Raw genomic sequence first — 27,381 nt, forward strand, 5'->3', positions numbered from 1 at the left:
TGATTAAGGTATTCCTATACTTAGGACATCTTTAACTAATATTTGTAAAAGATGAAAATAATAGTAAGGTCTTCATTTCTGACTACTTTAACATGCTTGTTTAAAGGTTTCTGCAGTACTTAATAGAGGAAGGAAAAAGTGTTTTTGTGTTAAGAATATAGTGGTTTTGTATAATAGCAACCTGTTTTGATATTTAGTATTTAGAAAGATATACTGTATACTTATATTTTTGTAAGGTATCAAAATATGCCTTCTATTTATGAACTTATTTTTCTCTCTTAGTTTTTCTTTCACATGTCAACATGATTAGGCAAAGATGAACTTTTAAAATTATTTGTTAAAAGTTTATAATCAATAAAGGAAATAAAATGAAGCCACAATTAGGGAAGATAGAAAAAAGATGGGTGTTCACAAGAAGAAAAAGAGACTCAACCAAAGATATAAACAGAGAGAGAAATTAAAGAAGAAAGATGGTCTTTGGACCCTTCTAAGTATTCCATTGAACTAGAGCTGGTGGCTATAGTGTCATTAGGAATATTGACTTTCAGTGTGTGTATCTAATCTGGTTTTGAACTTTTTGTTTTTAGAAAGCAAAAAACTTTTAAGTTGGTAAAGAGTCTTAACCATTGGAAGATTCTCATATGTCCAGTTTTCTTCACGTCTCAGAAATTTTTCTGTATTTGCCCTAGACATAATTGTTGAACATAGAACTCTAGAGTTAGATGATATTTCAGAGACAATCTTAGTCCCTTTTCATGACAACCAATTACTGAAGCTCAAGAGGTTTGATGACTTTCCTAAGGTTACCCAGCTGGTTTCTGATAAGCCCACAATGGACTCCTGATCTCCCACTAGAGACCAATAAATTTCTTGCTCCTTCTCTAGTCATCATTAACTTACCCATCTACCCATTCATTCGTTCAGAAAAACTATATTCATTATCAACTATGTGGCGTCATAAAATGCATACAAAGATGAATAAAACATATTTCCTGTCCTCTGGAGCAATCTGTTAAACAGCTAATGATAACACAAAATACTGTGAAATTATAGTGATGGAAATGTGAACAAAGTGCCATGAGAATGCAGAAGAATGAGCATTTAATTATGATTAAGAGATTTGGTATGTTTCTCTGAGATGTTACTTGTCCTTAGCAAGGTTTTGATAGACATTAAAGCAATTCATGGTACAGAATTACCAAGTTCAAAGCTACCAAAGTATGAAAGTGCATGATGAGTTCTGATGATGATGAATAATCTAGTGTGGCTGTACCACAGTAGGTATAGAGTCAGGATGACAAAGGGGAGGTAGATATATCTCAAGTTGCCATCGTGAATGGTTAAGATCAGATCAAGGTTTTGAATTTCACTCTGTAGACACTTAGCCTATATTATAAGGCTAGAATGTGAATTCCATAAATATAGAGAAAATGTTATATTCATTTTAATCCCTCCAGAGGCTACAGAGTAGGTTTTTAACACTGATTGTGTGAGTAGGAACTCAGCAAATACTTGGTAGATGGATGAATGGTCAGAGGAAAATCCTCGATAGATGTAGAGGTCTTTTTCATGGTCTCATCAACCTTTTTAGAAGATAACCTGAACCATTACGAAAGTTTGTTGGAGGGCAGAGAGTTTTGGTAAAGGGAAACCAATTAGGAGGCTCTTGCAGGACCATAGGTAAGAGTTCATCAGAGCCTGAACTCAGCCCTGGCAGTAGGAAGGAAGTGAACAGTTGAAAAATGATAGAGGTAGATTCTCTAGGACTGCATATGTTCATTCCACAAACATTTAATGAGTACCTTTTGTATTCGGGGCAATAAGCTTGCCTCTGGGAATAGAGATAAATAAGGAATAGTTTTTGTACTCAGGTAATTTATTTCACTGGAAGAGAGAAAAACAAAAAATGATTGTGTGATAAGAGAATGAAAACATCATTTGTTAAGTACTAACTTTGCATCAAATGTTGTGCTAGGCATGTAACATACATCATCTTATTTAATTTTCACAACTTCATTGATATTGTCCTCATTTTGCAGCTGAAGGAAAGTCTGTTCCTAATTGTTGCAGGGTCCAGGGCAGGAGTATAATTGGAAGCCCACCTACTATAAGTCTAGATGTTTAGAAGTTATAAATCAGACTAATAAACTGATAAGTAAAGTCTACTTTGTTTTCTTGTCTTGAAAAATATACCTTTGTAACAGTCTGGAAGGCCAGTTTCAGATTCAGAATTCTTAGACTCCTCAGAAGTCCCTAGCTTGTGGTATCCCTCACCCGCTTCTTATCTATGACTCTACCCCACACCTGGACAGACTTCATGCATGTGGACCCACTAGCCTGCTGGTTCAAGCTCTGTTCACATCTTCCACAAATAACCATCCTTTTCCCACCTCTCCATCCTGAGGATAGCACCCATCAAGAAGGTAGCTCTACCTAAGAGGCTGTGCAGACGCTGGAAGCTGGCTAGGAGCCTTTGGGCTGGGAATTTCAGAGTCTTGGGTGTCTGGGTTGTGGTCTGAAAGGAGGGACATGAACTCTGGGTGAGGGGTATAGTCAGAGGAGGGCCAGAGCAGGGCCCTTACTCCAAGCCCCCCTGCCTTGGTCTAAGAGCAGTACTGGATAAGGAAACAGGTTAAGTAAGCAACCTAAGTGTACGCAGGTAGAAAGTGGAACCAGAATTGCTTAGGTCTGTCTAGGCTCACAGAGGAGAAAAGGTACCTCAACCAGTCAGGGCAAATCAGCTGATACAAGAGTACTGATTAATGAATGATTGGGAGTAGAGAGTCAGGGGCTGTCAGAGAGATTGTTCTAGGAGAAGTATTGTTTAAAATCTCAAAGGGGGCCTCCCTGGTGGTGCAGTGGTTAAGAATCCACTTGCCAATGCAGGGGACACGGGTTCGAGCCCTGGCCGGGGAAGATCCCACATGCTGCGGAGCAACTAAGCCCATGCGCCACAACTACTGATCCTGCGCTCTAGAGCCCGTGAGCCACAACTACCGAGCCCGCGTGCCACAACTACTGAAGCCCACGTGCCTAGAGCCCGTGCTCTGCAACAAGAGCAGCCACTGCAATGAGAAGCCCGCACACCTCAACAAAGAGTAGCCCCCGATCGCCACAGCTAGAGAAAGCCGCGCGCAGCAACGAAGAACCAAAGCAGCCAAAAATAAATAAATTAAATAAATAAATTTATTTTTAAATAAATACAATAAAATCTCGCAGGGGTGGGGCTGGGACACAGCTAGAGGTGTAGGAGAGCATAGCCTACAGCCCTTGCCCTTAAGCCCCAGAGGCTGAAGGGTTGGCAATCAGTTTGGCAGGGTTAGAGTTGTGCTTGCAGGGTAGGGAAGAAAAATGAAGCTGCTGATATTACACTGTGGCTGAATCCTGAAGAGTTAAGCATTCTTTATCTTAAAGGGACAGGAAATGAACACAATCACATTTAGGTATAAGGGCTGAGGGAGGACTAGACAGCAAAGATGACTCAAAGCTTTCTTCCTTGAAGCCTAGAAAAGGAAGAAGTTGTTTACAGAACTAGGTAGTCCAGAAGGAGGTGCAGGAAACTGGGTTTTTACTGTTTGAATTACAGGTTAATAATGAGAATACTGGTGGAAGGAGAAAGAAAACAAGTATGACAGAGTCTTGGAAAGTAGCTATATTTAAGGAGTGTGTGGAAGAGAGAACTAGTCCAAAAGACAACAAAACAAAAACAACTGAGCAGCAGAAGCTTCTGAGGCAGGGAGCCTGATCTGCACAGCGTCATCAGTGCCTGGTGGGCTCAAGTTTGAGAAGGAACGTTCAGTTGCTAGGGGGCCAGGACACACACACAGGGGAGATGCCTGGATTCAGCCATCAGGAGTTGGGGTGAGAGGGGTGGAAACCAGTTTAAGGAATTGGGGATATGTATAATGTGGAAGTAAAGGAAGTTACTTTGAATAGTTTTTTAAAAGTTAAGCTCGGCTTCAAGGAAAGAAGAGAGATTAGAGATTTGTTTGATAGGAAAGTAAGGTTCAGGGAAGAAAATGGACAAGTCCCCCTCCTCCTCTTCTTTGGTGTCATTTTTATTAGCAAGGGTATTTGTAATATCTTTGGCTGAAAGGTTGCAGTGAAACAGGAGAGACTGGAGAGAGGAGTACTTTGATAGGACCTACCCACGCCTTGCCTCTGCTCCTCCACTAGTAGGGGTGAGAGCCGATGCCACCACTCTCCGCCTTCAGGCCATTGCCCTCAGGAAGCTTACCCTGGTTCACAGCAATCGCCAGGCCAAGCCCAGGGCCTCCAGTCACCTCTTACCAGGTGACTCTGTCTACTTAGCTTCAATGGCTCTTTTATCAGTAAGACCTCCTCCCTCCCCCAGCCTTTTCCTCTCTCTCCCCCTTCCCTCCATTATTTCACTTTGTGGCACTTATCACTGTCTGACAGACATCCACTTATTTTATCATGACTTTCCTGTCCCTAATAAAAAGTAGGCTCCAGACCTCAGAACAGTGTCTGGCACATAGTAGAGGCTCAATTCCTATTTGTTGAATGATGCACACTAAAGAGTGAGGAGGAAAATTGATGGGGCAGGATTCCAAAGCAGAGGTTGGCAAACTTTTCTGTAAAGGGCCGGATGGTAAATATTTTAAATTTTGCTGGCCACAAACAGTCTCTGCCACATATTCCTCTTTGTTGTTGTTTAAAATAATCTTTCAAAAATGTAAAATCCATTCTTAGCTCATAGGCCAAACATAGACAAGCCACAGATCTGACCATAGCTTCTGTGAGAGAAAGTGAAGGAAACAGGATTAAGAACACAGGTGAAGATGGTAGCTTTGAAAAAGAAAAAGGAGGGCTTCCCTGGTGGCGCAGTAGTTGAGAGTCTGCCTGCCGATGCAGGGGACATGGGTTCGTGCCCCGGTCCAGGAGGATCCCACATGCCGCGGAGCGGCTGGGCCCGTGAGCCATGGCCGCTGAGCCTGCGCGTCTGGAGCCTGTGCTCCGCACGTGAGAGGCCACAGCAGTGAGAGGCACACGTACCGCAAAAAAAAAAAAAAAAAAGAAAAGAAAAAGGAAGAAGCATCTTCCTCTGAAGACCTCCCTAAAGGGAAGTGAGAAAACAGATGAAATGTGTGAAGAACATTTGAGGTAAAGAACAGACAAGTGAGAATTTATGTCAGTGACATCAGCCTCCTAGAGAGGGGGGAAGCGAGTTCTGCAATTGAGTGTGAAGCACTTGAAGAGCAGGAAGGTTCTGAAAGAACAGGGTGGCTAATCAAACAGAGATAAACAGGGAAAATGATAAACAACACAGAATTCAGACACAGTTGGACAACATGAATCTGTGGTGTGTTCTAGAAGACTAGGGAAAAATGGGAAAAGGTAGATCCTGAGAATTACAGCTTGTGAAGTTTAAGAGTGATGCAACACAAAATTCTAAATGTGGTTGACCTGGCATACTAGTTCAGAATAATGTTGGATTTTCCTCATACTTTTTTTTGATAAAATTACTTATAGAATTATCAAAGAAATATGAGCTAATTTGTGAATAATAATATCAATAATTAACTTTTATTGAGTCTAAACTATTTATTTATTAATGGCTGAGCTACAGTCATTATCTCATTTAATCATTTATGTAGTTCTAGCATTGTCTCTGATTTACGAGATGAGGAAACTGAAGGTTAGGGGAATTAAGGAACTTACCTAAAGTCACACAAAGTTCTTAAACAACAGAGCTAGATGAACCCAACCAAGTCTGTCTGACATCTGGTCTGTGTTCTTAACTTACCACAATAGGGTGCTGATCAATGAATTACTATCAGTATGGAAGGAGGTCTCTAGTGACAAGTCCTGTCCTCACTCTGTCTTGTTCAACATTTTTATAATGCTCTAGATGAGGACATAGATAGTGCATTTATCAACCTTTCCAGCAATGTGGACCCAGGAAGAAGAGGGAATACATTAGATAACAGGATGAGAATCCAGGATTATCTCAAATTGGAGTGGTTCACCAAAGAGGAAATGTAATAGAGATAAGAATACAGTTCTTTACTTAGGTCAGAAACAACTGCACAAGTGCACTGTGCTTTAGCTGTGGGGTGTGTAGGGAGGAAAAATGCATAGAGGCTTTCATCACCTCACTTTAAGGACTGTCATAAACTACAGCTTGTCCAGAGGAGAATAGAATAGAGAAGGTATTCAGGACCACTTCATCTGAGGAACTGTTAAAGAAACTCATAAAGTCTCAGAGCAAAAAAACAAAACAAAACAAACAAAACAAAACAAAACAAAAAACCCAACCTGGTGGTGATGGGGGCAGGGGAGAGAACAGTGTCCTCCAGCATTTCTGAAAGTTTTCATAGAAGATAAGTTAGGTGTGTTCCATGTGACCCTTGTGGTCAGAACTAGGAAACATAAGTGGGGATTTACAAGGAACCAGAGTCTCACTCCGTATGAGAAATAACTCCCCCCCAAATTAAACCTGTTCAAAATTGTAATTGGTTGCATTGTGAATGAATGTGCCTCCTATTGCTGGATGTTTTAGACTGAGACTGAACTATCATTTGTTAGAACTTACCCTACGTGACCTCTGAAGGCTCTGCCAACACTTAAGTTTTTGCCTCTGAACATGTCAGATGAATGAAGCATTTCTGTGCTATTTTTCAAAAAAGTAAACTTCTCATCTTTCTTTTGTGTTTGCAACCTGATTTAGTACTGTGTTAGATATATGGTGGTGTATATATTACAGAACTTGCATTTTGAACCTAAGCTGTACAAGTTCTAATTTTTCACTTAGAGTGTGACAAGATGTTTAGCATACCAAGTTAGGCTTCAAGTATTTTCTTTTAAATGGATGTGCACTTTACTTGTGTATAATTCTTGCCAAAGATTACACTGAATTTGTACCATATTCCTGCCAATATTTTTTCTAAACCACATCCTGTGACGTAATTTGTGGTCAGTTTATAAGGGAATGCATCTATACAAGAGGTGCCTTGAAATGCTCACTTATTTTTTAACAGATTGGACTCCAGTATACAGGATGAAGTTGCTTCAAGAAGGACTTAATCTATTGACTTTCTGAGACTGTTATAGTTAGTTCTTAAACTTAGCTCTGTGATCTGCCTTTTTCTGTTTTTTTTTGTAACACATATTCACAGTCTTAATTTTTAACTTTATCAATAGAAAGTTAACTGGATATATATTGAAAACCTCTAGATTGCTTTTCTAAAGGTATTAAAAAGCCTATCGTTTTGTTGGTGACTAAGTCTTTCTGACATGCATGAACAAAGTTGAAGCAAAAATAGGAAACCTCACTATTTTGGGCTTTAATCCTCTAAAGTTTACCTAATAATTCAGTGGGTATACTAATTGAAAAGAAATACTTTTTAATTTTTTTAGGGGTAATCCCTTTTCATGGATTTTCAATGTATGGTAAGTTGGACTTTAAAATATTCAGTTTTTATTATACTTTAGAAAATTAAACATGAAAATCACACTTTATATTACATCAACCACACACTTAACAATGTTATTGTGAACATTTTTAAACATTGGATTTGATATCTGTTTATATGTCCAATTAAAAAATTTTTCAAATAAGGGGTCATCGTAATTGCTCAGATGGTGATTGCTTGTCAAATTAGAATTGAACATACCAGGAAAATGGTTCTGTGGTTTACCATTTTCTAATTCAATGGAAATTAGAGCTACACACTGATATTTAGTTCTAATAGATGTAAAATGAGATTGCTTAAATTCCTAAACTATTTCTCATTAAGTCTTTAAAAAAAATAATAGGTCAGAAAGAATGCAAAGGGAGGGACAACACTGAGTGTGAGTTCATGATTTCTCCAGACTGGCTGGTGTGCACAGCAACAATTACATTGAAGCATCCAGTCATCCTGAGGCACACGTGACAAACGCATGTGCAGGTTTGAGAGCCCTGAGCACCTTTGTGGCCTCACGTATCATTGAATGAGGAATGCAAGAAGCCTAACAAAGATTAGCAAGAGGAAGAATGCTCTATGCCTTAAGTGCCACTTAATTTTTAAATTTTCATGCATTACATATGAGCTTGTTGAAGATTGTTGTCCCAACTATTCCTACTCTCCAACCTTTAGACTAAATAGAAATATACATTAATGTTTACTTTTGTGAAAAGAATCAGCAATGAACACTTTTCTTTTAAAAAAAAACCCTCAAGTGTTCAGCATCAGACAGTCATCATGAATGACATAATATAAACCTTTTAAAACTAGCATACAATGAAAAGGATTCAAAGTGCCTAGGAATTTTGCATTATGCTGCCCTTGGCTTTATTCTCTTGAGCAACCAAAATTTCATAATGTAACACATAATGTTATAGTGAGGTTCCAGCATATTTCTCTTTTATAAATATGTGAGGAATTTAAAATAGAAAACCTAAAAAGGTTAAGAATATAAATTTTTACCTTTAATAATAAAAAATGTTAGCCCTTTTATTCTTTTATTTTAATAATTCCAACTGCAAGCATTTTTCAAGTAATTAGTTTTTAAAAGGTATACTTGAGCAATTTGGAGAACAGTTAATAATGTCAGGAAAGTTTAAATCTTCTAAGAACTCTCAGGGTACAAAATACATCTTTGATTCCTGCCTATTCACATTTCTGGTTGTTTTAATAGGTTAAAGTTTATACACCCAAGGGGGAAATGTTCGCTGAGGAAATAGGTGATGCAAAATGTTTGATATACAGTTTATACTATTTTAGAAAAATATGTTAAGCATCCACAAATACTTTAGAGCAGTGACCACTTATTTAGAACCAGTATACTGGCATAATTGCAACTTATCCCCAGGAACTCTACATAGTACTAGGCCATTTTAGTTTTAGTTACTGTATTTCTTTAAAATTATAATACTTACCTCTTTTAAAAATTTATTCAAAACTTTTCTCTAATTTAAACTGGCCTTCTCCTTTCCCACATATGTAGATTAATGAAGTTTTTTGTTGTAGGTGTAGTATGTTATGATTTCATAAATAAATTCCTATAGTGCAGTGTTTAATTGGTTAAAAAGATGATGAGTTAATTCATTTTTATGGAAGAACCAAATAGGGAAAGATGCTTAAAATGGAAAATAAAGTCATGTAGAAGATTTTTTACATATTATATGTAATGGACTAAAACTTTTCCATTTCATAGCTATATAAGGGAATTCAACATCAACAATTGTGGAATCTTGAAAAGTAACTGATTATAACGTTTTCTATATTATATATGTTTATAGAAAAGTACTGATTTTAAAATTCTCTTTCATTCCTTCACTGGAAATGATCACTAATGATTACTGTATCTTTAAAATCTTTAGATTCACATTACAAGTTTTTAAATATCAATAACTTAAGGAGTTGGAGGGGAAAATATGCATCATCACAAAAAGTAAATGAATTCCAAACCTTCATTTTGAATTTGTAATAATACCATGTATTTGTGCCACATTGCTTTTTCTTAGGTTGTTTCAATTTGAATGTGAGTTATTCTTTTTAAGTATATAGAATACCTCAGTTGGGGCTATTTAAATAAGTAGGCATTTATTTTGATAGTAAAATAATTTTTTTAATTAGTTTTGAAGTGAAAGGACATGGCTGTTAGTTTTTAAACATATATAAAACATAAAGGTCTTTTCCTATTCATATATATAAAAGGAGGGTTTTTTTTGGATGTATTTAGATATTTACCACCCTAAAACTGATTTGTCTCTCTTTTGCCCTTCAGAAAAGTGAAATTTCTCAGTTGCAATGCTAGTTTTTGATAATTTATTAATCAGTAATACTGTGCACCGCCATTTATCCCAGATAATCGATTTTTTGTTTTGTCAGAATTTAAAATTTTTTACCATTTTTTCCTTTCACGTTGTCAAAAGGAAGTGAGCTGAGTTGGCTCATTGGTTTCCCTGCTTACTTAATGCCTACTGCCCTCAGGGCATCACTGACATTCTAGAGCCCAAGACCTTCTTACCTGTCTGATCTATATCATAGATGAAATTACCCATAAGTAAGTCACTTTTATTAAAATTAATATTTAGGTAATGCAGTTTTATATATCTGCATTATAAGTGTATTTATGCTGCCTAAAATTCTTGAGTCTTGAAAAGATGAAAAGCATGACCACGTTTGCAAGTGCAGAATAATCAGACTGTCAGGTCAGCATCTGATTTTAAAATCTGACTTCCTAACAGTCAGCTATGAGCTGTCTGGTTGAGTTAACCCACCTGTGCTTAACTGCCATGAACTGGGTACAAAAGAAAACTTAATTCAAATTCATTAGAGAAATAAATTCTTAGAGTTGTTTTATTTTAAGACTATGAAAACTGTCTAGATACATATTGAGATATGCCAATATAGACCAATAGCCTAAACTGTTAATCAAAATTTTAATTTTCAAATTTAGTTAGTTGAAGACCATCGTTCTAAAAGCTAGTCATAAATCATCTTATATTTTACTTACCTGACTTCAAAAATTAAAAATTTCAAAAGATCCCTTGTGGGACAAAGTAAAAATGAAATGCCTGTTTGTCGCTTTCTTATTATTTCAATTGAAAAAAAGAGAGACTTGACTTTATGTAGTTTTTAAAAGTTACTTTGAATTTTCAATATCCCTATATAGTTCCATTGTGTCATTCTTGTTCTACTGTTGAGATTATAATATTTTATAATTTACTCCCTTCTTTTTAATTTTTAATGACTCAGTTTTTTACATGTGCATATATTCCCTTTTCAACATGAAAAAAGAATATATATATGATTCTATACTTGTCTATGAATGAATATTATTACTAGAAAATATTTATTCTTTCATGTTTTGTGAAATTATTTTTTATATTTTAGTAGTTCTGCAACATTATTAATTAATTTTTTGTTTTTTCAGTTGCACCACTTTGTTTTCTGTACCATGAACCTTCCAAATTGTATCAGATATTCCGTGAGATGTATGTGCGTTTTTTCTTCAGACTTCATTCCATCTCTTCTCATCCTTCTGTAAGTTCATAAAAAAAAAAAAAAGGATCAAACCAGACTCTAATCTGTTTTTCCTTTCCTTAAGAAAAACAAATGTTAATTTGTGAGGTCAAGCAACACTTTTCTATAGAATAAATGAAAGAGAAGAAGAAATTATATTTAAATAGTTTTAGTAATAATTAGAAAGGAAAAAGCCTTTTATCAATTGCATTTAAATTGTCTTTTATATGTTGAAAGAAAAAACATAGCAATGTCTGTATTGTTTTCTTTGACACAGGTGGCTAACTTCTTTGAATGCTGGTTTCCTCATCTCTGAAACTCATTTCAGAGTTAATAATGAGTTTTTGTGGTGCTGTAGAGCAGTGTACAAAGCACCTGGGTAGTACTTGGCTCATGGCAGATGTTCAGTAAATAGATGGCTGCTGTTTTTATTGTGTCATTATGATTATCATCATCATCATCTTTTCTTTGTTAATGAAAAATAAACATTTATTTGTCCCTTATTTTTCAATTTGGCTAATTATCAGTTATCAAACTAGATATCTCCTTTGTGTTTATTCAAGAGATGGCTCCTTGGCCTTAACATGAAATTCAAAGAGTAGCATACTGGGAGTTGAGTATTTGTATCTGTTTTATTTTGTCCAGTCCTTTATCATATCTTCCGCCCCCCACCCCCGCCCTCCTTAGCCTGAGTAAAAGCAGTGTTTATTTTATTTCAGTTATACTTTTTCTGTCTTTGAGCCTGCTTTGGTCTGCTTGTGGGTAACTTGACTGACTCTCCAGAAAAAAACATTAAAAATTGGAATGTGTCAGGGCTACCAAGTTTCCCAAAAGAGGAGGCTATCACTGCTACTCAACTAAATAACAGTTCATTATCCTCCCCCCCGCCATTCCTGTGTATTCCTATTCCACCTTCCTCTGTCTCCAGTGTTGCTCTCATACATTGCTAGTGAAAGCAGGCAAGTAACAGAAATCCAGGGTGTCACAGATGAACAAATGAAGTACCACCAATTATCTTGGGTTTCTTCTCTCTGAGACAACTTGATTTAATGCCTATATTGCATGAATATTTAATCTAGAATAACCAAAAATATATTAATAAGTCTTTTTTCTTATAACTCATCCTTAGCCTCAGATTTCTTACTCACATATTCTGTACCATTTTACGCTTCAGAGTTTCAAAAAAATGTTTTTAACTGGCTGCCCAGTAGATACCCGTGATGTTTTCCCTGTGCAGACCGCTGAAGCTTGCCACTGAGCAACTCTGGATATGCCTTCTCTATATCCGTGCTGACCCTAAGGTGTCCTTTTTCAGCTGATTGATTGGGACAGCCCTGCCTCTGCCCTTTCTTTATTCAGTGAAATAAAGACTTAACAGGCAGTCATCTCCTTTTCTGGCTTGCAGCCAGACTTAACTATTTGGAACCATGACAGCCTTATTTCTTTGGAAATTCAAAAAGAGGATTAAAACTTCCTTACAAAGATCAACGCTGAGGAATGCTGAGCTGCAAGAAAGACTTTATTCAGAGTTGTCAAGTAATAAATGCACTTGAAAAACCATCTACTTTGTACTCTACAGATAATGCCCTTTTAAAAAAGTGGATTTCAGTTTTTTAAAAAGTTATCCTTATACTAAGTAATCAAACATTCTTGTTTGATAACTTCCTGATGCAAATTTCAAACAGTTAGTCTTTCCCTGGGGATGGATTTCAATGAAAGAGTTAAAAAAGCAGGTAATATTTTCCCTGATGGATGAGACAGCTGGAAGGGAAGGGACATATGGAGGAGAAAGTGAAGGGTGTGGCTATAGCACCAGAGAAATACCTGGAAACTGGAATGCATCCAGAAAAAACTAATTTTGCTGGGCCTACGTGATACTATATGACTTACAGAGAAGCAGGTTTTTCTATAAAATGACGTTTTCCTTGAATTCCTAACATTGCTACATGCCAGGTTACGTGGGGAGCCTATTGTTGTTAAAAAGGAAAAAATATTTATATTGATAATCTTTTTCTCATTTCCATTTGAATAATTTAATGGCAGAGTTCATTTTTAAATACTAAATTATACATTTCTCTTGTGATTTATTATTGTATCCAGGGTATTGTGTCACTCTGTCTGCTGTTTGAAACTCTTCTTCAAACTTATCTCCCCCAACTCTTTTATCATCTACGAGAAATTGGGGCTCAACCGTGAGTATTTTTCTCTCCTATTTGAAGAATAAATTGATATCAGAAGGCTCTTTTTCATCATCAAAGACACAGTAATTTTTCAGAGACATTAAACTAACAGTTTCCCCAATAAAACAATAATTATCAAGTAGTAAATTATAACTCGACATTGTGCCAGAAATTCTTGGGAGACTTACCAAAATCCTAATAAATTCTTATTTGCTTGGATTTTTGTGCTTGGTACAAGAATCACCAAAAGAACTAGTTTCTATTCATAATGAAAGGTGTTGGCCAAACTGAGGCAAAAATTTGTGGGAACAAATACTACCTGAGAAATGTGATAATACTAAAATTAAGTCAGTTTAGGCCAAATTTATCAGAAAACAATTTATGAAAGACAGAAAGAAAGTTTGCTGGCTTTCATTAAAGGAATCTAGATCGATTATTTACCAATGGTTGTACACTGTGATTTTTTCTTCCAAAAGCTTGAATTTTTGTTCATTTATCTCAGTATGAGTTATCAGTGAATATGTAGGGTACCTGTGGACCTCATTATTATTGGTTCTCTTTTCTCTTTTTTAATTAACAGTGTCTTAAGGCAACAGAAATTTCCAAATGATTTATCAGTGTTTTGTTACTGTCTTCCTTTCTGTGTAACCATTTTCTCCTATATAAGGGCATATTTGAAAGGAGCACTAACTCTTTGAGACCACAAAAGTAGTTAATGGGAAATAGAATCCATAGCCGATGGATGGATGGATGGATGGATGGATGGATGAGTGGGTGGGTGGGTTTAAGAGACAGACCCAGATTCAAATTCTATCTCTACTAAACTATAAAATCCTGATAAAGTTATTTAATTTACCTAAGCCTCAATTTCTTTCATTAAATCAAGATAATTTAATTTATTCATCTTTAAAATCAAGAGAATTCCTACCTCATGGAGTTGTTTAAAGATTGAATATGTATATATATTGATATATATATGTATATATATATACATATATATTTCCATTCTAAAATCACCATTGAATTTCAGACATTTTAGATCTTAGAAATGCCATTTATAAAACAACACCTCATATCATCCTTTGATAACACCTAGGTGACACTCTTTCTTTTGTAGACATTAAAAAACAGGATTTTATTAATAATTAATATTATAAAACAAGAATATGACAGAAATATTTTATATTACATACAAGTCATTTTTTCTTGTGGTAAACTGACCTTTATTTTACTACTGTGAAATGAATATTTGAATATAACTATGCTTTTCCTTACTAGAGTGAAGATATTTAGTTTATTGCTAGAAACTAAAATCCTGATTTTTTTCTAGTCTATTTATACACTTTAATCATTAAAAGGAACAAATTTATTTCAGTGAATTATAAACATTAAAGTTCTGATGCAAGAGAAAATATAAAAATTTAATTATCAGGCTAGAAATCAATTATTAAAAGGCTTTCATGAATTAAAACTAATGCTATTGGAAGGTTTTTAATTTAGAATTTAATTTTTTTACTAGATATAGGATTCTTCAGGATATCTCCTTCTTCTTGAGTACTTAGTGCATTTTATCTAAGTTATCATATTTATGGACATAAATTATTCATAATATTCCATAATAATTCTTAATTAGCCTTTTAATATCTATAGAATCAGAGTGACATTACCGCTCTCATTCCTGAGACTGATATTTGTATCTTGTTTCTCTTTCTTGATTATTCTGTCCAGAGGTTTATTAATTTTATTCTTCTTTGAAAGAATCAGTTTTTGGTTTCATTGATTTTGTTTTTCTATTTTCAGTTTCATTGAGTTATACTCTTTTATTTGTTATTTCCTTCTGTATGCTTGCTTTAGTTTTGTTTTGGTCTTGTCTTTCTACTTGTTTAAGGTGAAATTTAGATAAGTAATTTGAGACATTTATTCTTTTCTAATATAAGCAATAATGTTATAAATTGCCCTCAAAGCACTGCTTTACCTCCACTCAACAAATTTTGATGTGTTATGTTTTCACTTTCATTCAATTCAAAATGTTTCTTAATTTCTCTTGTGACTTCCTCTTTGACCATAGTTTATATAAAACTGCATTGTTTAATTTCTAAATATTTGGAAAGATATTATATCTTTCTGTTATTGATTTCTATTGTAATTCTGTTACAGTTAGACAATGTGCTTCATAAGATTTTAGTTCTTTTAAATGTGTTGCAGTTTGTTTTATGACCCAGAATATGATCTATCTTGATGAATCTTCCATGTACACTTGAAAATAATTCGTATGCTGCTAGTTTTGAGCAGAATGTTCTGTAAGTGGTAATGAAGTCAAGTTTGTTGATAATGTTCAAGACTTCTATACACTTGTTAATTTTCTGTCTACTTTTTCTATTGATTATTGAGAAAGAAGTGTTAGAGTCTCCAATTATAATTGTGAATTTGTCTTTTTATTTCTGCATTGCTATATATATTTTTACTTCGTGTATTTGACTCTGTTTTTAGGAGAATTGATCTTTTTATCATTATATAATGTCTTTTCCTAGCAATAAATCTACTGTGTCTGATATAGCCATTCCAGCTTTCTTTTTATTACAATTTGTATAGTGTATTCTTTTCTGTCTTTTTACTTTTAACGTATTGATTATCAATGTCTTTACTTTTCAGGTGGCTTTCTTGTCAAAAGTATACTTGGGTCTTTCAGTGTGGCAGTTTGTCTTTTAATTGGTGTGTTTATTCCATTTACATTTAATGTAATTGATATTATTGGATTAAAATAATATCAATTGATATTATTTACTATCTTGATAGACATTTTTTGTTTGTCCCATGTGCTCTTTATTCTTTTTTTCCTCTTTTCCTGCCTACTTTATTTTTTTTTATTTTTTTTTATTTTTGGCCACATCGGGTCTTAGTTGTGTCACACGGGATCTTTCATTGCAGCATGCAGGCTTCTCTCTAGTTGTGGCGTGGGGACTTAGTTGCCCCACAGCATGTGGGATCTTAGTTCCCCGGCCAGGGATCAAACCCATGTCCCCTGCACTGAAAGGCAGATTCTCAATTACTGGACCACCAAGGAAGTCCCTCCTGCCTACTTTTGTTTGTTTGTTTGTTTGTTTTAAATTTATTTATTATTTATTTATTTGTTTTCTTTATTTTTGGCTGCATTGGGTCTTAGTTGCAGCACACAGGATCTTCATCAAGGCATACAGGATCTTTCGTTGCAGCATGCGGGCTTCTCTATAGTCGTGGTGTGCAGGTTTTCTCTTCTCTAGTTGTGGCGTGCAGGCTCCAGGGCAGGTGGGCTCTGTAGTTGTGGCATGCAGGTTCCAGAGCGTGTGGGCTCTGTAGTTTGTGGCACGCAGGCTCTAGTTGAGGTGGATGAGCTCAGTAGTTGTAGCACGTGGACTTGGTTGCCCCACAGCACGTGGGATCTTAGTTCCTTGACCAGGGATCGAACCTGTGTCCCCTGCATTGTAAGGTGGATTCTTTAGCACTGGACCACCAGGGAAGTACCCCTCCTGCCTACTTTTGAATTGAACAATTTTTTACTCCATTTTATCTCCAGTATTGGATTATTATTTATACCTTTCTAAAAATATTTTTTGATAAGTGTCTGTCTTAGTTCAGTCTGCTATAACAAATTACCGTAAACTGTATGGCTTATAAACAGCAGAAATTTATTTCTCACAGTTTTGGAGACTGGAAGTCTAAGATCAGGTTGCTAGCATTGTTGAGTTCCAGAGAGGACCTTCTTCTAAGTTGCAGACTGCTTCTCATTGTATCCTCACATGATGGAAAGCAGAGAGGAAAAAGAAGCTCTCACATGACTCTTATGAAGGCACTAATCCCAAACATGAGGACCTACCTTCATAACTTTATCTAATGCTAATTAACTTCCAAAGGCCACACACCTCTTTCCTAATACCATCACATTGAGAGGTAATTTCAATATATGAATTTAGGGGTGGGAGTGGGGACACAAGCATTCAGTCTATAACAGTGCCCTAGGATTTACAATATACATCTTTAATTTATCACCTTCTACTTTCAAATAAACTCCAGGCCTGGAGGGTTTCATGGGCAAATTCTATAAAACACGTCAGGAAGAAATAATATCAATTATTGTTTTTCTGTGGCTGCTGTCAAGATCTTTATCTTTAGGTCTTAGCAGTTTGATTATTATGTATCTGGACATGGATTTCTTGGGTTTATCCTGTTTAGGGTTTGCTTAACATCTTGAATTTGAGGCTTATTTGTTTTGCCAAATTTAGGAAGTTTTCAACCATTATTTCTTCAAATATTTTTTTCTGCACCACACTCATTATCCTTTTCTTCTGGGACACAAATATTAAAACTTTTAGTCTTATCTCACAGCTTCCTGAAGCTCTGTTCATTTTGTTTTCAATCCTTTTTACTCTGTAGTTCAGATTGGACACTTCTATTGATTTATATTTAAATTCACTGGCTCCCTCAATGGTTATTTCCATTTTGCTATTGGATCCATCCAGTGACGGTTGTTTTGTTGTTGTTGTTGTATTTATCAGTTCTAAAATTTCCATTTGGTTCTTAACAAAACTCAGAATTGTGTATTAATAAGGGCAAATTCTACTATACATAAATTATACCTCAATAAACTTTATTTCTAAGAAGTTGAATCTGTGCTGTATACTAGGGAGCAGAAGGCATGCTATGTGGTGCTGTTGTTCTAATAAGACACTGAGAGATCCAGTAAAATGAAACTAGTTGAAGTTAATAATTTAGACTTAAAAGTTAGTGAATTATTTAAATTTAAAATAATTGGTGGCTAAAAGTTTCTTTGGCATCTATAAACAGATACTCTAAAACCAACCAAAAATCTTGATTTATCAATACTACTGCCTACATGTACTTTGTTATATTAGAACAATAGTTATCTAGTATTGAGGAATTTCTGAAACTTGGGCATCCTTTTTCAGTCTCAAGAAAGTTAATGTGACACCAACAAAGGCAATCTCTCAATCCCATTTTCTCTTTTAAGAAAAAGTACAGATATTTATCTATATAACAATTTTAACAAAGAATTTGGCTAGAACCTGTCAGGGGCAGTCAAGTGATGTTTAATTGCCAATAGATAGTACAGAAATTGAGAGACTATTTAACCTCTTCAGGCACCAAAACCAAAGAGTTTGTTTCCTGATTCTAGAGATAAATTGTTATTGTAACATAACCTATTTATGAAACAATAGGATCTCATACTTCTTAGGAGTTTTTTGTCTTTTTTTTTTTTTTTTTTTTGCAAAATAGAATTTAATTGAATTTTCTGGTTGATTTTTCAGAGTTCTGATGACCTCCTCTATAAAACTAAGGGTTTCAAATCAGAGATCTATTTCTAAGGTCCCTTATAGCTTTTTTTTTTTTTTAAGATTTAATTTTATTTTTTATTTTTAGCTGCATTGGGTCTTTGTTGCTGTGCACAGGCTTTCTCTAGTTGCGGTGAGCAGGAGCTACTCTTCATTGCGGTGCGCGGGCTTCTCCTTGCGGTGTCTTCTCTTGTTGCAGAGCATGGACTCTAGGTGCATGGACTCAATAGTTGTGGCTCGTGGGCTCTAAAGCACAGGCTCAGTGGTTTGAGGCATGGGCTTAGCTGCTCCATGGCATGTGGGACCTTCCCAGACCAGGGATCGAATCTGTGTCCCCTGCATTGGCAGGCCAATTCTTATCCACTGTGCCACCATGGAAGTCCCCCTATAGCTTTAAAACTAGTTTTCTTTGTCTTTTTTCATCCTTTGTAGCCATTTGAGTGAAATGTAGGAATATAATGTATTGAATTGGAAAAATATGCAGCTATCAAGCTCTTTCAAGTATCTTGAATAAAAATTCAAATGTTCTTGGCTTGCCTGGAACTGTTAAGACTATAAGATCACCTCATTGATAACTAATTAGTACACACCCTGAAAAACAGAATGTAGAAGTGAGTTTTCTAAAGAATGAACTATAATATAAAGTAGGACCCAGGAATATAATTCTTTCTCTTAATGCTTTTGAGACCACTAATTTGAGAACTCATGGTTTCTCACCATTGCACTTTTTACAGCTTTTAATAGAGTATTTGAGGTTTTTTTTTTTAATTTATTTTATTGAAGTATAGTTGATTTACAATGTTTTGTTAATCACAGCAGTGTTTCAGTTATACGTATATATACATTATTTTTCATATCCTTTCCATTATGGTTTATCACAGGATATTGAATGTAGTTCCCTGTAGGAACAGCAGGACCTGCAACAGTAGGACCTTGTTGTTTATCCATTCAATACCATAATAGTTTGCATCTGCTAATCCCAAACTCCCCATCTATCCCTCCCCCCTCCCCCTTGGCAACCACAAGTCTGTTTTCTATGTCTGTGAGCCTGTTTCTGCTTCATAGATAAGTTCATTTGTGTCATATTTTAGATTCCACATATAAGTGGTTTCATGTGGAATTTGTCTTTCTCTTTCTGACTTCCTTCACTTAGTATGATAATCACTAAGTACATCCATGTTGCTGCAAATGGCATTATTTCATTCTTTTTTATGGCTGAGTAGTATTCCATTGTATATATGTACAGTGCTTGAGTTTTAAATGCCCATGTGATTTTTCAGACCCACAAAGGAGTTACCTAATAATGGAACTGGTTGAGTTCTTCTGATACTGCTTTTCGACGAGAAAAAATTCCACTGGTAAAATTTCTTTTTTTTCTCTGCTTACAGACTTCGCATATCATTTAAATGGATGGTTCGAGCTTTCTCTGGATACTTAGCTACAGATCAACTCTTGCTTTTGTGGGATAGAATCCTAGGGTACAACTCTCTAGAAATTCTTGCTGGTAAGAGTAAGTGCTTGTTTGTAAAACACATGCTCTTTTTATAGTAATGCCCCTTTCCTTTGTAACATTCACCATCTGTAATTGGAATTTGAGTCATTTCTAATTCATGAACATTTAGTAGATTTATCTGCCTTAGAAGGCAAGCACTGAGATTCTGCAATCTAAATACATCTGCATAACTGCCCATCACGTCTATTCCTAGTCTTTTTTCGTTGCTTCTAGAAATGTCCAGCTCCCCTCCCCTGCTTTTAGTCCAGCCAGGGCTTACGGTCTCAGCACCTGTGAGGTTTGCACAGCAGAGTGTAGGTATACTTCTGTTCTTTTCCTGACTCCTCTGACTACCTTAGTGTTCTGTTCTGTGCCCTTTCTCAACTACTACCTAAAATCCAAACTGAGACTGAGCCTCCCTGCATAGTTGAAATCTCAGCTCTTCTGGATTTCAGTTTATACTGAACTCAAATCCTTTTCCTTGTTGCTAACAGTCTCTGACTCCTGCCCTGGTAACTGAGTTTCCCCTTTTACATATTCTCTTAAGCCAAAAAGAAATTCATCTTCTTTTCAGAAAACCACAAATCCATCTCTTATTTAATAATTAAGTTCTTACAACAGATATACACAGAGGGCGACTGTGTGATAACCATAGAGCACAGATTTCTTATTATATTATTTTGCTTCTCTGTGTGTAAAATCGACTCAATTATTTTTATCATTGAAATTATCAGGGAATTCAAATAAGTATTACAGGGTTTTCACATGGATGGAGAGCAGAGAAGTTGGCAGAGTGCTGGTTCCAACCTTCTCCAGTTTTGTGACATTGAACAAATTATTTAATCTTTACCCAGTGATAGCATTGTAAAGACACCTCTCTGGGCCATTTGGAAATAATGCTTAATTGATGACCCTTTTCTTGCAGAAGATTCTCTAGGTACCATATTAACATTTTTGAATGCTGAAAGTTTGAGTAATTAGGTAGCATTTTGAAAAGGAAAAGTGAGGTAATAATAAAGTGCCATGAAGATAAATGTTGCCCGTGGTATAATGAGAGATATCATTTACTGGGGTTTTTAACAACTCCCAGTATCCTTCTATCTCAGTTGTTTTTAAAGCCCATACAAATATGAGTTAGGAAAAAGTGGTCTGCCATCACCTCTTTTGGCTGAATGGCAGTGATACATACAATCTAGAGACAAAAGGGAATCCTAGAGGTCATCAGGTATAACTTCTTTTAAATATTTCTAACAGGCAGTCCTCACCCTGTGTTTGAACATTCAGTGTTGGATAATCCCTGTCTTACCAAGTAGCCCATTTCATTTCTGGATAATATAATTTTTTTTTTTTTTGGCCACGTTGCATGGCATGTGGGATCTTAGTTCCCCCACCATGGATCAAACCTGCACCCCCTGCAGTGGAAGCGCGGCGTCTTAACCACTAGACCGCCAGGGAAGTCTCCCTGGATAATATAACTTGTTAAAATGTACTGCTGTTAAACCAGGATCATCATCATGTTTTTTCTACTCTCTCACCCCCTCCTTTCCTCAAAGTCTTCTATTTTCCAGGTTAAGTAGTCTTGTTTTTTGCTACCATTTCTCAGGTAACAGGATTTTAGATTTTCTACCAAATAACTCTTCTGGGTAAGGCATAAATTTTGAAGAGTATTGTATGTAGCTTTTTGTGTCATTTCAAAAAACCTTAGAGCGTGTTAAAGAAATGGGCTCAGTATTAGAAAGTACTTTCTAATAATTAGGCCTTTCCAAAAGTAGAATGGGCTTTTTAACTGTCATCTGAAGGGTTAAGAGGTTTTCTATCATGAAAGAAATGTTGAATTGGAAGACCTTCAAAGCATCTTCTAATTTAAAGTCTCCCATTCTGTGACTTATCACCCCTCAGCAAACTGAATTGAAAGAGAAATGAATGTTGAATGCTGCATTTGCTCTAAGCCACGTACTTTGCTGTAAGCTTAATACATTAATAAAAAAGTTATTGATGTATAGGTAGAAATGTAGTTTACACTATTGCATCCATTCAGTTTCTCTGTGTGTTTTTAAAAAATCAACAGAGGGGCTTCCCTGGTGGCGCAGTGGTTAAGAATCCACCTGCCAGTGCAGGGAACACAGGTTTGATACTTGGTCCAGGAAGATCCCACATGCCGCAGAGCAACTAAGCCCGTGCGCCACAACTACTGAGCCCGTGCGCCTAGAGCCCACATGCTCTGCAACAAGAGAAGCCACCGCAATGAGAAGCCTGCACACCTGCAAAAAACAACCCAACACAGCCAAAAGTAAAAACAAACAAATAAATAAATTTATTTTTTAAAAAATCAACAGAGAAGAATTGTAGAACATCTAGAAATGGAATTAGACTAATGGGAATTCCTACCATGGAATTCAGATAAAGAGCCATAGAGTAGGTAATTGCATGTAGATGTGTATATAAGTTAGTTTTGATTATTTTATACATTTTTTGGTCTGAATATTTTGTGACCACCTTTTTTGCTCAACTGAGCTTATGTAGTCTTTAGAAATATTTTAGTAAATATTACTGGTTTCAATTACGAACTAATTAGGGCCTTTTGAAGAACAGTTTAAAGCATAGGTGTCTTAATGTTCATGATAGAGTTGCTTAAAATTAATGAGAAGAGTTTAAAAAACCAAAGGAAATATTTGAGTTTCTATATTTCATATGAAGCATGACTTCAGTTGAAAATATCCCAGGACTTCACTGGTGGCGCAGTGGTTAAGAATCCGCCTGCCAATGCAGGGGAAACGGGTTCGAGCCCTGGTCCGGGAAGATCCCACATGCCGCGGAGCAACTAAGCCCATGGGCCACAACTACTGAGCCTGCACTCTAGAGTCCGCGAGCCACAACTACGGAAGCCCGCATGCCTAGAGCCCATGCTCCGCAACAAGAGAAGCCACCACAATGAGAAGCCTACGCACTGCAACAAAGAGTAGCCCCAGCTCGCCGCAACTAGAGAAAGCCCACGCTCAGCAATGAAGACCCAACACAGCCAAAAAAAAAAAATTTTTTTTTAATTAAAAAAAAAGAATATCCCAAAGTATAGACCTCTTCTCCTTGGCAAATAAACCTGCTCTGAGGAAGGACTGGGCAGAGCAATCATGAAGCAGACGGAAAGGAACTTCTGTGATGTGACACCAAGATAAATAAAGGTTGTGAGCACATAAGCATTTTGGATGCTGAAGTCAATTAGTAACTTCTCTTTTATTCCCCCTCTTATCTACCTTTGGAAAAACTATATATTTCCCACCATGTAAAACTCTTTCCTGCTACAGTGGAAAATTTGACCATCCTGTCAAGCTTTCACCAACTCCGTTAAATTATACTCAAAAAAGGAAATAGTGACCACAACACTTAGCTCCTAAAATGTCTCTATTTTCAAATATGATTCCAGATATTAGAAAACTATAAAGAAGTTGTTGGTCCACAGAAATGGTTTTCTTTGATATTCTTATAAAACTGGAAGCTGAGGGACTTTAGGTACTTAAGTTTTCTCCATTTCAATTAAAGGGTAAATTCTTTGCCCCAGGTCTCTTATATTCCTTGTTACATATTAAATAATCCCAGCTGATGACTTTTTAAATTTTGTTTTACCACTACCATCTTTTTTTCTCCCAGAATTTTCCTAACTAGTTCTAATGGTTTTTTTGACAAGCTGTCCAAAATCTGTTGTCCCCTTGAAAAATGCCTGTGCTTCCCAGTCACTCTGCCTCTATCTGGGGAAATTAAGAGACCTGGATCCTGACTTCTACTCCATAGGCATGACCCCTATCAGGTGGTCCAGAACCCAGTACCACCATGCATAATCCTTCAGGCCATCTCTGGAAAACCATTCTTTTTTTTTTTTAATTGAAGTATAGTTGATTTACAATGTTGGGTTAATTTCTGCTGTACAGCAAAGTGACTCAGTTATACATGTATATACAGTCTTTTTTATATTCTTTTCCATTATGGTTTATCCCAGGGGAAAACCATTCTGAGAGACAAAAGGGAAGGTGATTCTTAGGAAAGCACACAGATCTCTATATCAGGGATGAGTCATTACTGCTTACCTTCAATCTCAAAAATGTAATCACATAGTGGTTAAATGCTTGAGCTCTAGGGCCAAAGTTGAGTAGTCACTCTACTATTTTCTACCTGTGTGACTCTGAATATGTCATCCAAACTCACAGTGCCTCAGTTTCTACATTAGTAAAATAGGGCTAACAATAGTACTTAACTCATTTTTGGTATGAGAATTAACTGCTATTATCATTATTATTACTTCCATAGTAAAAATGTATTTTAAAAAAACACTTGCATTATCTATGCAATATACTTAGGAACGAGTCTTCCAAATAATTTTAAAGATTCCTTACCATTCATCTCTTAAACTTTAAGGACTTGTTGGGTAGGGAATGTACTACCACTACTGGTGATGAAAAAACTTGGGGAGAATTCAAGAGTCACCTCCAGGCAGTACCGTTTCCTTATCAGAGTTGCCTGAACCTATTACATGGTCCTTCCATTGTTCATGATGACTCATTCCCTTTCACAAAGTTTTATGGTAGATTATATAGTAAGACATAATGCATGTCAGCATTACTCTCTTTTCATATGCAGATGATTAATGGGAACAAAAATCCAAATGTTTTCTACTCAGTATATATTATTGACCTTCAAGATGTTCTATAATGGTTTGGTTTATTTTCTTTTCAAAGTTTCAACTTCTTTTTCTGTGGCCAACATTAATGTAAATGTCAGGATCAATCCCACAGTAGCCCGCCCCACAGACATATCCATTTATGACACTCTAAGAAAGTCAATGCTGAGCGTAAAAATGTAAATACAACAAAATAGTATAAAAATATTTTTAAGGAAAGACTTTATTGGCACATTTTTATCAGGATACCTCCTTGATACATATGAAACATCATGATATATTTAAAAATTCAGTCTGTATATAACTTTTCAGAAGGCTCTCCATTGCATCAGTAAGAAACACCGGCATCAAAATAAATCTTTATTTATAAGATCGTCATTAGATCTTCATGCCATTTAAAAATTGTTACAGTTGAAGTTATAGGTATGAAACAATTTATAAAATGGCTTTTTTGAAATCACTAAAATTTCCCTTTTTCCCAAAACTTCGCCATCAAGCCACTGTTCTCCAGAACAATTCCATTCATCACAAGGCCTTAACTCAGAATGCAGGATGCAGTTGTGAAGCACTAATTCTGAGCCCTCATAGTGGGTTGTGGGCATAGCAGTAAAATTGTCTGGCTGATGGGTAGACCAGCAGTTGAAATAGTGTGCATTCTTTTCCAGTCCTGGCAGCTGCTGTGTTTGCTTTCCGAGCAGTGAACCTGATGGAGGTGACATCACTGGCTGCAGCTGAAGTAAGGATAAGTTTCACTCAGATGGGATGGAAATAGTTCCTGAGAGATTGCCAGGCTCTGGCACTTTAGTGTCAGATGCATAGGACACACGTTACTCGCAGCCTAATTTTTTAACTTGGGTAAAACCCATAGGTTTTGAACTAAGTAATATTAAGTATTCAGAATTCCTTAATTACTTGAAAACAATGTTCTTGTGAAGGAGTCATAAACAAATTATTATGGGAAACCACTATAACCATTACAGGAAACAAGATACCTAGTAGTTTTAATAGAAACTATTGGGGCTTATGTTGCATTTTCTTATAATTGTTCACATCCATGTGTTATGCTCATAGAACAAAGACAAACTAGTTGAAAGAATTAAAGAACATGTGTTTGGATGATATAGTAAAGATACATGGGCTTTTTGGTTATTTTTAGTTGTGAGTTAATTATTTAAAGCTCATTTCTTTTCAGTAGTATATCTTACACCTGAAGCATGGTTCAATTAAATAGTGGCTTACAATATTACTCTATTTGTTATCTCTCATAGAAATGTAAATTTTATCCTTAAAATAGCCGCCTACATTCTTTGTTTAAAGGGAAGAGGATGTTTATGCACCTTGCAACTGAGTAAACATTAGTTCCATCTTAAAGTGATTTCCTAAAGTCAGTTACTCCTTAGTATAACGGGACTAGGATTCATAATGTACGTTTATTTATAGAAGCAAGTTGAAATGTTAGACCTCTTATAAACTCATGCTACCTTGTATATTTGAAGAAGGCTCAAGGCTAAAGTCCAGATTATTTTCTACTGCATATTTGAGTATTTTGCACGTTCTAACATTAAGATGTTCAGAAAAGAGAAAGAAGGTTGTATCTTCAGTACAGAGATTTGGGACCAATCTGAAGAATTTAGAGTGTGTTGATATCAGAATTACATTGTAAAGGTGTTTCTGTGTTTATTTCATAGGCTTCACTTTGCTGATCAGAATGCCGATATTAATCATTCCTTTTGTTTTTTGTTTCAGGCAGTTCTTGCTGACCTTTCTACTTTAAAAGTTATGCCTCTTCTTCAAATTTTTCTGTTTGCTACTGTCACCTGATCTTCTTCAAGGTCACTGACAACACATCTAGTTTTTCATTAGAAAGTAGTCATGAACTATGCAAACTCTGCATAAAACCAAAATTAAACTTTGCATATAAGCCAATAAAGATCATGTTCCTCCTCAGTTAAACCTAAGTAGTTTTTCACTTTTTGAAACAATAACTCTGCACACCATGTATTGCACTGCATGCTGCTGATTTTCAAGAGAGAAGCAGTAGATATAACTTCTGCTAAATTAAGCATACATAGCATAGATAACCCTGGCTTGTAAAAGGCATGTAACAATATATTCAATAAGAACTAAAGATACTGTAATAAACTTGAATAGGTAATGTAGCCTCTGGGACAGTTCTCTTATGTCAGTTTGTAAATTTATCTCTAGATAATGAATCATTTTGTCTTATAAATTGCTTTTCACTCAAAGCCAGGGGTGGGGTAGTATGTGGGAAGACTTGAAAAAGATAATGCTTTTAAGTAGGAATTCAAATGTACTTTGGTGTTTTTAACAACTTTTCTCTCATCAGAGATCTTCTAGATCCCTCTCCATTTTATTTCTCCCTCTATTGGGGAAGGTCAAATACAGTTGTCTCCACCTGACAGTGTTTTATTCATCACTTTCTGAAAAAAGAAAATAGAATGATCCCTTTAAATTTCTCAACCTTCCATCTCTTAGTTAGAAGACTTGACACTGCTGAGATCTGTTGCCAGATTCCATTACTTTGGAAGTTTACAAAGAGGACACCCAAGGACTCAATGAAAGGAATGAAAAATCAAAATCATATGCACTTTTACTGAAGCTTGGTTTAATGAGATTTACTTCTAGGGCAGAGCAGCTTAGTGAGACCAGAAGTAGGTATTATACATTCATTCTAGAACTGAAGACATTATGCAAGGCATCAATCTTATTTTGGTCC

The 27,381-nt window shown here is 35.8% G+C and overlaps 1 protein-coding gene across 3 annotated transcripts in view; it reads left to right on the forward strand.

Annotated features, from left to right (window-relative positions):
* TBC1D19 (TBC1 domain family member 19) overlaps positions 1-26,597 on the forward strand; it is a 167,469-nt gene extending 140,872 nt beyond the window's left edge. For all 3 annotated transcript variants that reach the window (XM_082632706.1, XM_082632707.1, XM_082632708.1), the window contains 6 exons: positions 7,381-7,413; positions 10,888-10,997; positions 13,077-13,168; positions 19,872-19,987; positions 25,310-25,380; positions 26,391-26,597. In XM_082632706.1, coding sequence (XP_082488832.1) covers positions 7,381-7,413; positions 10,888-10,997; positions 13,077-13,168; positions 19,872-19,987; positions 25,310-25,380; positions 26,391-26,465 — 497 coding nt within the window. In that variant the 3' untranslated portion in view covers positions 26,466-26,597. The remainder of the gene's footprint in view (positions 1-7,380; positions 7,414-10,887; positions 10,998-13,076; positions 13,169-19,871; positions 19,988-25,309; positions 25,381-26,390) is intronic.
* The last annotated feature ends 784 nt before the right edge of the window (positions 26,598-27,381 follow it).

This window comes from Mesoplodon mirus (assembly GCF_964341445.2).
Source record: "Mesoplodon mirus genome assembly, chromosome: 2".
In the NCBI taxonomy this organism is placed as follows: domain Eukaryota; kingdom Metazoa; phylum Chordata; class Mammalia; order Artiodactyla; family Ziphiidae; genus Mesoplodon; species Mesoplodon mirus.